A 15,943-nucleotide genomic window follows, 5' to 3' on the forward strand; every position below is an offset into this window, starting at 1 on the left:
TTCTTCTTTTCACTCTTTCATTTAAGTTTATTGTGGAGTCTCTACAATGTTGTTGATCCATCCTCAGTTTTCTACGATTACAGACATTGAACTCTGTAGCTGTTTTAAAATCACCAATCATCACGGTAACATCGCTGAGCAGTTTCATTTCTGTCCTGCAGCTCAGTTCAGAAGGACGACTGTATCTTTGTGCCTGTGTGGTTTAATATAAAATACACAGCATAATCTTAACTTCACCATGCTTAAAGAGTTATTTAATGTCTGATTTGTTTTTGTTAGCCATCTACTAATCGCTGCCCTTCTTTATGAGGCTTTCAAAAAGCTCCCTGGTCTTTGTAGTTGAATCTTTGCTTGAAATTCAATACTTGACTGAGGGACCTTACAGATGTTGTATGTAGGGAGGACAGAGGAACGGTTAGTCATTCAAAAATCATGTCAACCCCTATTATTTCACAGAGTGAGTCCATGTAACTTATTGTGTGATTACATTTTTTTTTTTTTTTTAATTACCACTGAACTATACAGAACAAAAATATATAAATGAAACATGCAACAACTTCAATAAATTACAGTTCATATAAGGAAATCAGTCAATTGAAATACATTTCATATGACTGGGCAAGGGTGCAGCCATGGGTGGGCCTGAGAGGGCATAGACCCACTTACTTGGGAGCCTGGGTCCCCCAGTGGGTGGGCCTGGCTCCCAAGTAAGTGGGTCTATGCCCTCTCAGCTAATCAGAATTTGTTTTCTCCCATAAAAGGGTTTTGTTACATACAGAAATACTCCTCAGCACCCCCAACATCCCCCTCGGACGATCCTGCAGGTGAAGAAGCCGGATGTGGAGGTCCTGGTCTGGCATGGTTACATGTCTTCTGCGGTTGTGAGGCCGGTTCGATGTACTGCCAAATTCTCTAAAACGCCATTGGAGGTGGCTTATGGTAGATAAATGAACATTCAATTCCCTGGCAACATCTCTGGTGGACATTCCTGCAGTCAGCATCCCTCAACTTGAGACATCTGTGACATTGTGTTGTGTGACAAAATTGCACATTTTGGAGTGGCCTTTTATTGTCCCCAGCCCAGCTGGGGCTGTGTAATGATCATGCTGTTTAATCAGCTTCTTGATATGCCACACCTGTCAGGTGGATGGATTATCTTGGCAAAGGAGAAATGCTCAATAACAGGGATGTGGACAACATTTGAGAGAAATACTTTTTTTTTGCGTACTGGACATTTCTGGGTTCTTTAATTTCAGCTCATGAAACATGGGACCAACACTTTGCATGTTGCGTTGATATTTAATATTTTTGTTCAGTATAATTTAGGCTTGACTAAACAAAGGGTCTGAATACTTATGCAATGATTATATTCTATTGAATAATTTGTTATTTGTCCCAACATTTTTCTTTAAATCCATTTTAATTCCACTTTAACACAAAATGTGAAGAAATCCAAGGGTCTGAATACTTTTCAAGGCACAGTACATGCATGCACTCATCAGACACACATTGGCATGCTCCGACTTCATTACCACATAACAGCCTCATGAATACTGAAGCATCCACTGGGAGTGGTATTGTGTGGAGTGCATGTGATAAGTAATATCATTTCAGTGTGTGGCTGTGTCTGTTGTGCTGAAGGTCAGACTAACCACCTCTCTGAGGCTCACCGTGACCACACAGGAAGCTAAGCCTGAGCACGCTTTAGTAATATTACATCAAGATGAGGAGGGAATGTTGCTGACAGCTGTGACCGCCTATTAATTATCATTTCATAAAAATGTGTGCGTGCATGTGTGTGCACGTGAGTGTGTGCTTGTGTGTGCATGTGCACGTGTGTGTGTCAGTCTCGCTCTGTGTGAAAGCGAGAGAGAGGATTATACCTGTTTGTGTGTCACAATGCTCAAATCATTCACATCAAATGTGTTCTTCCCATGGAAACCATGGTTTGTAATAGGCATGAACTAATACATTTCCTTGTGGTTCCCACAAGTGACTGAATGACTGAAATCAAGTGGTATTCTTATTGGGTACGACACCCTTTCCTCTATGTCCCTTTCTCTCTATATAATGTATATCTATCCCTTCCTCTCGCCTTCCCTCCTTCTCACTCTCCCTTCCGCCTTCTCTCCCTCCTCTCCTATGCTTTCTTCCTGCTCTCCTCTCCCCCGGTCCCTCTGGCAGTGAGCGGGGCCTCAGCTCAGCGTGAATGAGATGTTGGGTGCATGGTAATTGAGTAGGTATTGATTGGACTGCAGCGTGGCATACGAGAGGCCAATGAAAGCCAGAGGATCAGAGCGAGGCACCACCGACCGACTGACTGCACCTCTCATCCCACATTCTACAGGAAACATACAAACCATACACGGCTGACCAGCTCACAGTGACAGTTCATTGTAGATAACGTAGTATTGACGTATTGACATGTAACAATTGTGCTGTAAGCATCAATAGATACTGTAAGGAAGGTTCAGATTGACTCTATTGGACTTGGGCTCACCATTTCTCTATATCAGTAATCAATATGAATGAGTGAAGGCAGAGGAATAATTTCCTAATGCTCCACGTATCATCAGACAAAACAGCCTCCATGACCCTGTCTCAGACAGAACATACTTCATTACCATGTATCAGACAGGACTGGACCATCAGACAGAGCAGCCTCCATTACCCTGTCTCAGACAGGACTGAATCATTAGGAAGAACAGCCTTCATTACCCTGTCTCAGACAGGACTGTATCATCAGGAAGAACAGCCTTCATTATCCTGTCTCAGACAGGACTGAATCATTAGGAAGAACAGCCTTCATTACCCTGTCTCAGACAGGACTGTATCATCAGACAGAACAGCCTCCATGACCCTGTTTCAGGCAGGACTGAATCATTGGGAAGAGCAGCCTTCATTACCCTGTCTCAGACAGGACTGTATCATCAGGAAGAGCAGCCTTCATTATCCTGTCTCAGACAGGACTGTATCATCAGGAAGAGCAGCCTTCATTATCCTGTTTCAGACAGGACTGGATCAGAGTCACTGTCATATTTCAGTGTGAAGTTGTCATTGGTTACAGGGCTGCCATACAGTATCAGTGTGCTATGTAAAGGAGGATCGAAGGGTTATTGTCTTGTCAGCGTCTCATTGTTATGCACATGCCAAACCTTCCTGTACCCCAGGGAACTCGAGGAGTTAAAAAAAAACACCATAGAAATAATGCTGCATGAGGAGGAGCTTGGATTTCATTTGAGGTGTGGCCTCACTATCTATTGCATTGCCAACATATGGCATCATCATACATAGGCTAATATTGTTTGTACTTTATTTTACAGTACTGTTTCCACTGGTATTTACCTGGAGTTGTTGTGCTAACAATAGGTATTTTCATGTAATTACTTCATAAAAAATAATGAATCATAACTGGAATTAAAAATCTGAATGAATCAGATGAACAATTTAAAAGTGTAGCCTCAAACTTCATTCTGTCACAACATAGGATAAGGACTCTAGAGGTAGTGGAGACAGGGCCTCTGGTCGAGTGGGCTCTGATTGACAGTAATGGGGCAGATCTGGACACAGTGTAACTGTTTCATTCATTCATTGCAGGGGGAGGATTGTAGCTACAGTACTAATACGATATAGACAGGCAGTGAGCAGGCAGGCCAGCCAAGCTGAGGCTGTGCCCATGGCCATGCATGTGCAACAGAGAGACTCATAAACTGCAGTCAGCGTCCTGAGAGGTGAACCAGGGGGAGGCGGCTAAGCGGGCGCGCGAGCACCGGTTGTCATTGGAACACATTGATTATTTAGCTATTTGGACGAATGCTGTGCTCTACGCTTGCCAAGGTTTAGTGGGAGTCTTTGTAGCATTGCTGTCCAGACTGGCTGCAGCCAAATCAGTGCTGTCAGGTGCAGTGCTGTTTGAAGATAATACATGAGGAAATGAAAGTCTCAGATAAATAATTGAACGGAGGGGTGGATGGATGGATCGATAGATAACCATTTGGAGGGAACTAATGAACAGCTGGATGTATAGAGATGAGTGTTTTTGTCTGGAATGGTGCTCAGTTGGGATAGGTTGGTTGTGGTGGTTATACAGTCAGTCCTGTTGGGAGAGCAGTTTGAGCAGGGTGTGTGTGTATGTTTGTGTGTGTGTGTACAGCCTGCCCTGAGCCCTGCACTGCAGTTGGACAGAAGTGAACAGCGACAGCTGGCTGGGAAAACATGATTAGTGTTTGAATTAAAAGGAAATTAAGGGATTTATTATAATCTTATCCAGATTTTGGTTAATTCCCCCCATGCCCCTCAGTCACACCCTTCTGCCACATCTGGACGGTTGCCAACATTTTTCACCGGCGTCATCCCCTGTTCCCCTCTGCCCCCCTCGACTCATTTGCCATCCATCCCCATGTAACCCCCCCTCACACACACACACACACACACATACATACAGGGCTGTGCACAGACCTTTCAGGAGGCAGGTGTTCAAAATGAAAAAAGGGTGCATGGGCCTATTTATTTCTTCAACAACACACTCATCACAAATTGTAAGCAAGCTAGTCACAGTGCCTCCTGAAGACATGATCGGGTGAAAGAAAGTGGGCTGTTAGCTGATCGTTGATGATTGATGTAAATCTGCTAGTTAGCTAGCTTTATTTTTTAAATATTTTTTTTTAACAGGTTGTGATTTATCTTCAATTTTCTTAAATACTTAAATGATAACTTCATAATATAATATGAATAATCTTCTAACTCATGATATATGGCTGGCTGGCTAGTGGCTTGTGTGGATATTTTAGTATATGTTGGTTAGCTAGAGTCTACCCGTGTTGCCGCTGCCCTGACACACATGTGCAACACCCAACTGCTGAAGGGATGGAGTTGGGGTCGAGGGTTATAGATGCAGCCACTCCTCTCTATGTCTTTCTGCCTCTCTCTGCTGTGCGTATCTGCCAACCAGACTGAAATATTCATAATGATGTTTATCAAGTGTTAATGCTGCTGTGTGGCAGTACTGTTGATATTTAAACTAGGTAGCTAGCTACACACACTCGACGGGTGACCGCATCTCATACATGTCTGGATACCGGGCATGCGCAATTTCCGTACAGGGCAAACTGGGAAAACAGGCGCTACCCGAGGCACGCGCAAGCGCTGTACAGGGCAGACTAGCAGGCGCAACCAACGGACGGGGTGGAGGTGGATGGTGGCGAACTTGATGACATCACAACGACTTGCGGCCCCACGCTGCTGCCCTGGCCTCGCGGCCCCACGCTGCTGCCCTGGCCCCGCGGCCCCACGCTGCTGCCCTGGCCCCGCGGCCCCACGCTGCTGCCCTGGCCACGCGGCCCCACGCTGCTGCCCTGGCCACGCGGCCCCACGCTGCTGCCCTGGCCACGCGGCCCCACGCTGCTGCCCTGGCCACGCGGCCCCACGCTGCTGCCCTGGCCACGCGGCCCCACGCTGCTGCCCTGGCCACGCGGCCCCACGCTGCTGCCCTACGCGGCCCCACGCTGCTGCCCTCGCCACGCGGCCCCACGCTGCTGCCCTGGCCACGCGGCCCCACGCTGCTGCCCTACGCGGCCCCACGCTGCTGCCCTACGCGGCCCCACGCTGCTGCCCTGGCCACGCTGCCCCACGCTGCTGCCCTGGCCACGCTGCCCCACGCTGCTGCCCTGGCCACGCGGCCCCACGCTGCTGCCCTGGCCACGCGGCCCCACGCTGCTGCCCTGGATTCACAGCCCCACGCTTATCAGCCCTCTCCTCCTCAAACCCAACTCCCACTTCAGAGACAACACACCGCTCTGGGGCGGATTTAGGATTACACACACTGAGATTATCTTCCCCTTTCTTTTTGTGTGCTTGTTAAGGGAGAAACAGATACTGGGATTACCCGCTTCAATCCCAGACTAGGATGACATTTTTATTTTCAGACTGACTGTCTTGAAACCTTACTAGGTTTATAGTGCTATTATTGTAACATAGTGGTTTCTTTTCAATCATTGATTAGCCAGCTAGGAAGTAACCTCTGTTGCTTATGATAAGCTATTTTGTTCCTGCTGTTGTGTTTGTCATTTGAGGTCCCTTGGCTGTGGCACTGGATTCCGTTCACTAGCTCAGTCCAGTACAATGACAGAGCAGAAATAGTCCCCACTGTTGCCCTCGGGCTCCTTCTCTCCACTACCTTACACACAGCTCAATGGGACCAGTTGGCTGTGGGGGATGAGTACATTTCTTAAAGACTTGGGTGTCTATGGTGCTGTGGCACACTGTGCACTTCTAAAACACACACACACTTCTAAAAGCATGTGAAGAGAGCTGCTGCTACCGTGTCCCTTTGTTCTCACTAGGCTTTAGGTCTGGTGAGAACATTGCTGTCCTGTATTTTCATGACAAACAGGAAATGCTTAAATGTGTACGGTAAATGGAAAATGTGCACACACAAGCACTGTCGCAGGCGTCTGCGGTCCATACGCAGATTACACAAGCCATGTTGTGCTGACTAAGGGACGTTTGTGTTTCTCCACAGCTGGCCAGAGCCATAGAACTAGACTACAGATCTGAAAAAGAGGTCACGTCTTCTGTGTTGGATTTGAACAGTTTCCATTAATCAGATAAGTCACTCAGTGAAAATAAAGTAACAAAGCTCTGGAAAGTTTCAGAGAAACTGGGGTGTAGCATGATGATGAATGATGCCAATCAAAGCGAGTCGGGCTTGATGCTTTCGTCTTATGACCTCAGTACGACTCCAGTATTCAGCCTTTTCTGCTCAAACCAGCTGTGATTGTATATGTGCGTATTGAAGTACCATGGTCCAGCATTAAAGGACTGTTATGACTCGAGCTATAATATAAAGGGTGTGGTTCTTTTGTCTCAGACTGTGACCTGTTATATTGGAGTGTTGCACCCCGCTTGCATCTCCTTTGCCTGTGAGTCCTGTGTGAGAGAAGTGTCAGGTAGGAATACAAGAGCCGTGATCAAGTGATCCTTTAATGCCGTCACTAGGGGGAGAGACGCCACGGAAATAAATGAGCGACCGAGAGTCTGTGCCACGAAAGCAATCATCCCGTAACTGCGATGACCCCTCAACGTGTTTAAAGCAGTCATGTAATATCACAGGCCATAAGCTGCCTCATCACACAGCCAAAACATGGAGAATGCATGCATGTTCATCGTGTGTGGCGATAGAGGTTGGTGGAAGAAGATTAGAATCAATGGGGATCAATAGGAGTGGATGCACTTTGAAAAGCCCCAAGAACCTGGTAGTGTGCAAATAGTGAATACTGGGGGGAGACAATAAGGGGGAGGCAGAGGGAGGAAGTAGTGAGTGACTAGTAGCTTCTCTTTGCTGGACCTCAGGTAGCCTTGGTCCCCTAGCTGCACCGTCAGCAGCATCACCTCACCCCCACAGCTCAATCAGATCAATAGAGAGAACGTAGCCAGTGTTCCAGGACTCTGTGCTGTGCTATAAGGAGAGGCCATTACTGCTGGTCAGCCCTGTGTCCAGTCTACTGGGGCTATGTCCCGCTCATCCTCCGTCTCCTCAACTGAGAGCTGCTAGTCTTTTATGTAACATTTAATTGAGTATAGCATTCACATCACCTTGTGAGGGGACATTTTATAAGAATAAATGATGTCTATAACTGCCACTGTGAGAGGCATATCTTTGCAGTGCCCTCTCCTGCACTCTGCTTTGTCTGGTGCCCCCTCCACAGAATCATAACGTCTCCTCTGATACAACATGCGTGGGATGTTGGGAAATGAACACCAGCCACTAGGTGGCGTAATGCAGCCTGAACAGCCTGATTGTCTTCCTAAGAGAACTAATTCTGATATACAGATACAACACAGAATGCAACAGTTTTTGAGTCTTACTGACCAAATAGACCAGCCATTCAAACAGGTGAACAGTGGTCCGGAATGGGGTCAATACGGACCACGGGTCCCAACTTTTTTAGGAACTCAGTCAGGCCTCCAATCCCTGGTGTCATATGATAACACATACGACATGGAAAAATGTGTAGAATTGCAGGAAATTTGCTTTAAAACTGAAAAATGTTCTCTTCGCCAACAAGAAGGGTGTGAACAGTTTGGGGTTAATAAATTACAATATCCATCTGGACCGTTGCCACTTAGGACATTTGTGTGACCAGACCTTCTGAAATGGTACTTGAGTACCCTGCAATAGACCATCAAAACATAGATGTAGTGTTGGATGCCAGACTTCAAGTTGTTATGTTAGAACAGGAAGTGGTACGGTACAGTATGAGATGGTTGTGATATCCTAGACAATGACCCAATGGTCCCAACATACACACAGTTTCTTCAAATGGAGTCTTACACAGGAAGCAGGCAATTATAACACTGCTGGTCTCTTTTCCCCACTCCTCATTCTCAGTCCTCACACCTACTGTAGCCATCATCCACCCATGCCTAGCGAGACACAAACATACACACACCGACTGTTCCCATGGCATCCACTTACTGGCACCTAGCTGACTGATGATGTGTGATCTGCCAGCCTCACACACGCACACACACGCGCTTAGGTAATGTTGTATCTCTTTATCTATCTTTGCAGGCGAACCCTCCCCCCGTCATCGTCAACGCAGACTCACTGGATGCAGGCCCTTATGTAAATATTTGTTCTGTTGTCTCTGTGTGTGGATGGAGTATCTATTCTGTTGTCTCTGTGTGTGGATGGAGTATCTATTCTGTTGTCTCTGTGTGGATGGAGTATCTATTCTGTTGTCTCTGTGTGTGGATGGAGTATCTATTCTGTTGTCTCTGTGTGTGGATGGAGTATCTATTCTGTTGTCTCGGTGTGTGGATGGAGTATCTATTCTGTTGTCTCTGTGTGTGGATGGAGTATCTATTCTGTTGTCTCGGTGTGTGGATGGAGTATCTATTCTGTTGTCTCGGTGTGTGGATGGAGTATCTATTCTGTTGTCTCGGTGTGTGGATGGAGTATCTATTCTGTTGTCTCGGTGTGTGGATGGAGTATCTATTCTGTTGTCTTGTGTGTGGATGGAGTATCTATTCTGTTGTCTCTGTGTGTGGATGGAGTATCTATTCAGTTGTCTCGGTGTGTGGATGGAGTATCCATTCTGTTGTCTCTGTGTGTGGATGGAGTATCTATTCTGTTGTCTCGGTGTGTGGATGGAGTATCTATTCTGTTGTCTCGGTGTGTGGATGGAGTATCTATTCTGTTGTCTCTGTGTGGATGGAGTATCTATTCTGTTGTCTCTGTGTGTGGATGGAGTATCTATTCTGTTGTCTCTGTGTGTGGATGGAGTATCTATTCTGTTGTCTCGGTGTGTGGATGGAGTATCTATTCTGTTGTCTCTGTGTGGATGGAGTATCTATTCTGTTGTCTCTGTGTGTGGATGGAGTATCTATTCTGTTGTCTCTGTGTGTGGATGGAGTATCTATTCTGTTGTCTCTGTGTGTGGATGGAGTATCTATTCTGTTGTCTCTGTGTGTGGATGGAGTATCTATTCTGTTGTCTCGGTGTGTGGATGGAGTATCTATTCTGTTGTCTCGGTGTGTGGATGGAGTATCTATTCTGTTGTCTCTGTGTGTGGATGGAGTATCTATTCTGTTGTCTCGGTGTGTGGATGGAGTATCTATTCTGTTGTCTCTGTGTGTGGATGGATGTGCCTCACGGTCGCAGCATATAAGATCACATTTACTCACCATGTGGACCGATTTCATTATCTCTATTGACCTGCCTCTACAGCATGAATATGATGCAGTTATGCATTTAGTATGGTAATGCAAGAGATTTAAATAGTTTCTACCGTATTCCTGTAGGATTTGTGGATTGAGAAAAGACTAATATTAATAGTAAACATGATTATATTTGTGTGTTCATTGTCAAAATCTGGATATAATAGCCAAAACCAGCAATGCTATTTGTTTTATGTATGTCTATGTTTCATTCTGTGGTTATTAAAAATGATTCTATTGAGATAAAATATTAATCCATTTTTTATGTTCCTTTTCTGTTTTTTATTATTTCTAGGATGTTTTCATGTTAATACATGATGATGATGATGATGCAACTGACCTGTATGTGTTTTGTGTTGACAGGTAAATGGCAGTGATGGGATGTTTAAATATGAAGAGATCATCTTGGAGAGGGTGAGTTTCACTAACACCTTTATAACCACTCATTATTTGAACATCTTGTGATCAAATGTATTCTTTTCAAAGCCTTTTGTTAAACACGTGAGCTTTTCCCACTAGATGGCACTAATAAGCTCTCTTTGGCTTTATTAAGGTTTCTCAGTGCAGTAAATGTTGCTATTCTCTTTCACCCCTTTAGATTTGTGTGTATTAGGTAGTTGTTGGGAAGTTTTTAGATAACCTGTTAGATATTACTGTACTGTCGGAACTAGAAGTACAAGCATTTCGCTACACTCGCATTAACATCTGCTAACACACATCTGCTGTGTATGTGACCAATAACATTTGATTTGATTTGATATACAAAGAGTACTGGTATTGAGTCAATGTGTAGGAGTACAAGGTAGTTGAGGTAATTAAGGTCAAATGTACACGTAGGTACGAGTAAAAGTGAATAGGCAATGAGGATCGATAATAAGTAGCAGCAGCGTATGCACATCGTCATCATCAGACCCCTATAGGCCTCATACTGCACCTTTCAAAAGCACACACATTAAATAGTTCAGAAGCAAAAGCCATCTCCCCCTACACACACACTCTCAGGACCCTTGACAGTTGCACTTGTCAGTGACAGAGTTCAGTCTATAGTGGAGCGCAGACATACTTTATGTTCCTGCTCTTGTTATTCCACCCACAGATAGGTGCAGAGCTGTTTTCTCCATCTCCCTCTCCGAGTGGCATTTCTGCATGCAGAGGCTTAAATAAACTAGATAAAATCACACTTTAAAAGGTCTGTGGGTGTGGAACATTTGGTGGTCGGGCCCAGTGCACTCCTTTTGGCTCAGGAGCAGCGCACTGGGAGGCCTCAGCCACGCTCTGTCCTAATTGGTTGTGACCGTTTCTCATTAATTATAGAAAATAATAAAGTGAAGTCTTTTCTCAGTTGTCTTGTTTGGAGCCTGTCTCTGCAGCTGTCAGATAGAACAGCACGCCTGGGCCTACTGGATCCAAATATGGGTGCTTTGCCATTCTAGGGGAGAGGTGGGGGAAAGGGGGGTACATATAGAGAAAAAGGGAAGTTTTGTACCATTCAAGTCTTTAGAGAAATGAGGCTTCGCTGACTCTCATCTTCTCTTCTACTTATGAATCTGTCCATTTTAAACAAAACAATTACACCCAAACCATTTGGACAGCTTCATCTTACATACATTTAGAATAAAGTGACTTGATCTTAGAATGTAGTTAGTAGTATGAAGTAAATTCAATGTGAGGAAGATGCACACACACATGCATGAGAAAGTGCCATGGTTATCAGTAATGTTGAATTCCCCTGAGCGCTCTTCATAGATCACATGTTCCCCTGAGACTTCAATACCATTAAGAAGAAGCCCCTTCTCCCCCCTTGAGTCCACACACCTTGAGTGGGACGGGACCCATCACTTAGTAGAGCTCTGTGTGCCTGCATGCACGTGTGTGAAAGTGTACACGGGCTGCACGCCAGAGGAGGCTGGTAGAATGAGCTATAGGAGGATAGGCTTATTATAATGGCTGGAATGGAATAAATGGAAAGCAGTCAAACATGTGGTTTCCATATTTTTGGTGTGTTCCATCCATTACAATGAGCTCTTCCTCTTATAGCTGCCCCCACCAGGCTCCTCTGCTTCACGCTCACAGACGACGCTGGGCCTCCTCTGCTTCACGTGTGTGTGTCTCTCTATTGTATCTCTTCTATGTGTAATGCCTCATAACCACTGCAGGGTAACTCTGGCCTGGGCTTCAGCATCGCTGGGGGGATGGACAATCCACACATCCCAGATGACCCAGGGATCTTCATCACCAAGATCATCCCTGGAGGAGCTGCAGCTATGGATGGCAGGCTGGGGTGAGTTAGTCCCCCCCCCCTCTCTCACTTCACCATGTCCCTCTCGCCAGGCAGTCAGAGGTGTGTGTGTGTGTGTGTGTGTGGGGGGCAGTGCCTCTACAGCCCACTGCCCCCAGGCTCTGTCTGTGTTTCCACTAAGTTGTGATTCACTGGAAAGCCAAAGTCTAAAACATGCAAATGATGATCGAGTGCTTTCGGCCTATGTGTTTTATTTTATTTAAACTTTATTTAACTAGGCAAGTCAGTTAAGAACAAATGTTTATTTACAATGACGGCCTACCCCGGCCAAACCCGGACGACGCTGGGCCAATTATGCGCCGCCCTATAGGATATTACAGTGCCTTATTACACATGATATGCCTTATTACACATGATATCACAGTGCTTTAGACCACTGTGCCACTCGGGAGCCCAGTTTGTGTTTGTTTTTCTGTGTGTTTGTGCTGTTGACTAGTCTGACTAGTCTGTTGATTCTATCCATATTGTACAGCCTGTGGATTGACATTAATTCCATAATTATGATTCAGTAGGCAAACGGATAAATCATCATATAGTGTAGATACAGTGAGTGTACAAAACAATAAGAACGCCTACTCTTTCCATGACCTAGACTGACCAGGTGAAAGCTATGATCGCTTATTGATATAATTTGTTAAATCCACTTCAAATCAATGTAAATGAACGGGAGGAGACGGGTTAAATAAGCATTTTTAAGCCTTGAGACATGGATTGTTTGTGTGCGCCATTCAGAGGGTGAATGGGCAAGATAAAATATTTAAGTGCCTTAGAACTCAGTATTAGGAAGGTGTTAATGTTTTTGTACACAGTGTATATTATGTATGTGTATATACAGTACTAACAGCGTTGTAAAATATGAATGTTGTTTCCCCTCGTCTCCCCAGGGTGAATGACTGTGTGCTGCGTGTGAATGAGGTAGATGTGTCTGAGGTGGTTCACAGTCGGGCGGTAGAGGCCCTGAAAGAGGCTGGCCCTGTGGTCAGGCTGCTGGTCAGGAGAAGACAGGCCCCTCCTGAGACCATCCTGGAGATCAACCTGCTTAAGGGGCCCAAAGGTCAGCTATATGTAGTACATATATGAATGAATCCTCATTGTGAGGGCCAGGATTTTCTTGGCCCCTATAACTTAACTGTAATGTATATATGAATAGCGGGTAAATAGTAATTTTGTTGTCTTTTGGTGTCTTTCTAATGTATTTTATATAAAACATTTTATTTAGAATTGAATGTAATATCTTCTGTTGTTCTTGTCTATAACTATTCTTTACAGGAAGAGTAGCTGCTGCATGTGCAGTATCTGATGGGGATCCTAATAAACTAAACTAAATTCCCCTGGGTAATTCTAGGTCAACTCTGAAATTGGAACATACATTTAGATTATTTTTGAGAATTTGAATTGTCCCCATTGAAGATTTTGTGCAATTTTCTGTTCTTGACTGTCCTCTTTGCGATTCTCACCCCCAGGCCTTGGCTTCAGCATTGCTGGGGGGATCGGCAACCAGCACATCCCTGGAGACAACAGTATCTACATCACAAAGATCATCGAGGGCGGGGCCGCACAGAAAGACGGACGGCTGCAGACCGGAGACCGCCTGCTAGCTGTAAGAACACATCATTTTCATCTTTGTTCATTACCTGGGCTTACCCCTGCTTCGATGTAGCAGAGGTGGTTTGGTGAAGCCAGAGTGAATGCCTAGACTTAAGCTCAGCAGCCTAACACAGTCTTTAATTGTGTAGAAACCCCGGGTTCCACACACAGTCAATTACACAGATAGTGACCTACGATACTGAGCTCTAATGGATGCCCTAGAACAGTCTTGATTTCCTTACTGTTTAGTGATCCATACCCTGCACACATCAGGACACTGCCACTTTGGTGGGTGCCTCTGTGCCCATCCCTGGACGTTTCTCAAGAGAGCCAGGCGAGGCGACGCGCATCAGCGTTTATGGCCCTGTGTGTGATTGATACGGTGCTGGAGACTGGGTTCAAACAGCCCAGCTGCTCCCCGGGCATATTCTGTTCTACACTGGCAAAAGATAAAGAGAACCACCTCCCAGGCTGAATGAGTGACTACGCTGTTAGAAAAATATGAGATGTGTTTAAGACTGCCATAAATAAGAACAAAGCCATTAAGCACTGCTACCTTTGTTCGGGGAAGAGCCGTGAGTGACTACAGCTGCCCAACACTGAATCCCCACTGCACTGTTTTCATCACAGTACACTTCTGGATGGATGGCCGTATCATTTGTGCTATTTGATCAAAGTTTATCCCCGAAATCCATGCATTTATCTGTCGACACAATGATGCAGATGTGGTGGCTCCGTAAATAAGTAATCTCTTGCAACTGTACCTATATGGAGCAGCTCTGTTCAAAACCTTTGAAATATTATCACATACTTTATCTTAGTAGTACACAGTAACAGTAGTGTATGATTGATTTGGGTGTCGCTCAGGCAAACTAAAAGAGGTTTAAGCCTCAGTGTTGTGGACTTAAGGATTTGACTGTGGTCTGTGTGCTTCAGGTGAACAACATCATCCTGCAGGACGTGCGTCACGAGGAGGCGGTTGCGGCGCTGAAGAACACCTCTGACATGGTCTACCTCAAGGTGGCCAAGCCCGGACCCGTACACCTCAACGACATGTACGCCCCGCCGGACTACTCCAGCAGTACGTATCTTCTTCTGCTAGCTACTGTATTCACCTATGGCTCAAACTAAACACCCCCTCCCCTCATACTCTCATACTGCTCACAATGCATTACAACTACAGTTGAACATTCCAGGCGATGGATGCCTCAATGGTACTGTACCAGCACACACAGTTTGTTTTAATGGAAGACCACAGGAACCCTGCGATAATGACACTGGTGGTCTCTTTCCACACTCCTTATTCGCAGTTTATACCTTAAAAACCAACCCATGCATCAGTTGTTAGAAGAAGGCTCTGTTGATTAGCATTAGCTTTAGGTCAGGGGTCACCTTCTTGACTTGAAGAGCAATTTGTTTTCCACACACACAAAAAAATAGTTTAGAGGGAGCTACAGAAGAAGTTTGAGCCCTTTTCAAGCGCAATAGTGGCAATATCTGATATTCAGCACCACAGATAGCAGTCAGATCAAATTACCACGAAATCTGGCAATTCAGGGTCACCGAGCAGTGGCTGTCTAGTGAAGTTACAGGGAGAATCAAATCTTGTGAACATACATTAAATATGCTACAGAAGTAGCGTTACTTTTTTATTTAAAAACCTACAAATGAAGGACGTTGTTTTCCAGGGATTCATTGAAATACCCACATCAAGCCCCGCAAGATATTGAATAATGAAACACAGGTACACAAATATTATAATGCAAACAGAAGGTTTGATTGTAATAGACATTTATTATACTGATTTAACAAAAGTTTTTGTTTATTTACTTTGCTTATTTGGATTTTTACGAATTATCTTTGAAAGACAGGGTCCTGAAAAGCGGACATTTCTTTTTTTGCTGAGTTTAGTTGTTTGTTTGTTGAGGAAATCTATACATAGCAATGGAGCCGTTGGTTGCCGACCCCTACTGTAGGTACACAACATTGTCCGTATTACAGGGATGTTTATGGATTATCTCAGTGAGTGGTAGAGCTGTTTCAGTGTGCTCTCCTCGGCTTGGCTGTGCCCAGACTCCTACATGGTGCAGACATACTGCTGCCCACTGAAACACCAAGCCCAGCTCTCTCTCTCCCACTGAGTGTGGAGGCTTTCTCACATCCCACCCGCTTGCTCAGGAGAACCTATGGCCTGGGGCTCCTGCCAGCCACACACATCGATTTACTGAAGAACCACACACACACAGACACAAAATACCTGTACTGGAATATATGTCATTATTACAGGTATACTATATTGTACTAAACAATGTGTATGTCAACCAGTGATTTATTATC

The 15,943-nt window shown here is 45.0% G+C and overlaps 1 protein-coding gene across 5 annotated transcripts in view; it reads left to right on the top strand.

The window, feature by feature from the left end:
* The window catches only part of LOC115130645 (disks large homolog 3-like), a 123,534-nt gene that overhangs the window by 58,237 nt on the left and 49,354 nt on the right, over positions 1–15,943 (top strand). For all 5 annotated transcript variants that reach the window (XM_065019675.1, XM_065019677.1, XM_029661992.2 and 2 more), the window contains 6 exons: positions 8,573–8,626; positions 10,084–10,134; positions 11,877–12,001; positions 12,904–13,073; positions 13,483–13,619; positions 14,543–14,687. In XM_065019675.1, coding sequence (XP_064875747.1) covers positions 8,573–8,626; positions 10,084–10,134; positions 11,877–12,001; positions 12,904–13,073; positions 13,483–13,619; positions 14,543–14,687 — 682 coding nt within the window. The remainder of the gene's footprint in view (positions 1–8,572; positions 8,627–10,083; positions 10,135–11,876; positions 12,002–12,903; positions 13,074–13,482; positions 13,620–14,542; positions 14,688–15,943) is intronic.

The sequence above is a fragment of the Oncorhynchus nerka genome, linkage group LG6 (genome assembly GCF_034236695.1).
Source record: "Oncorhynchus nerka isolate Pitt River linkage group LG6, Oner_Uvic_2.0, whole genome shotgun sequence".
Lineage (NCBI taxonomy): Eukaryota > Metazoa > Chordata > Actinopteri > Salmoniformes > Salmonidae > Oncorhynchus > Oncorhynchus nerka.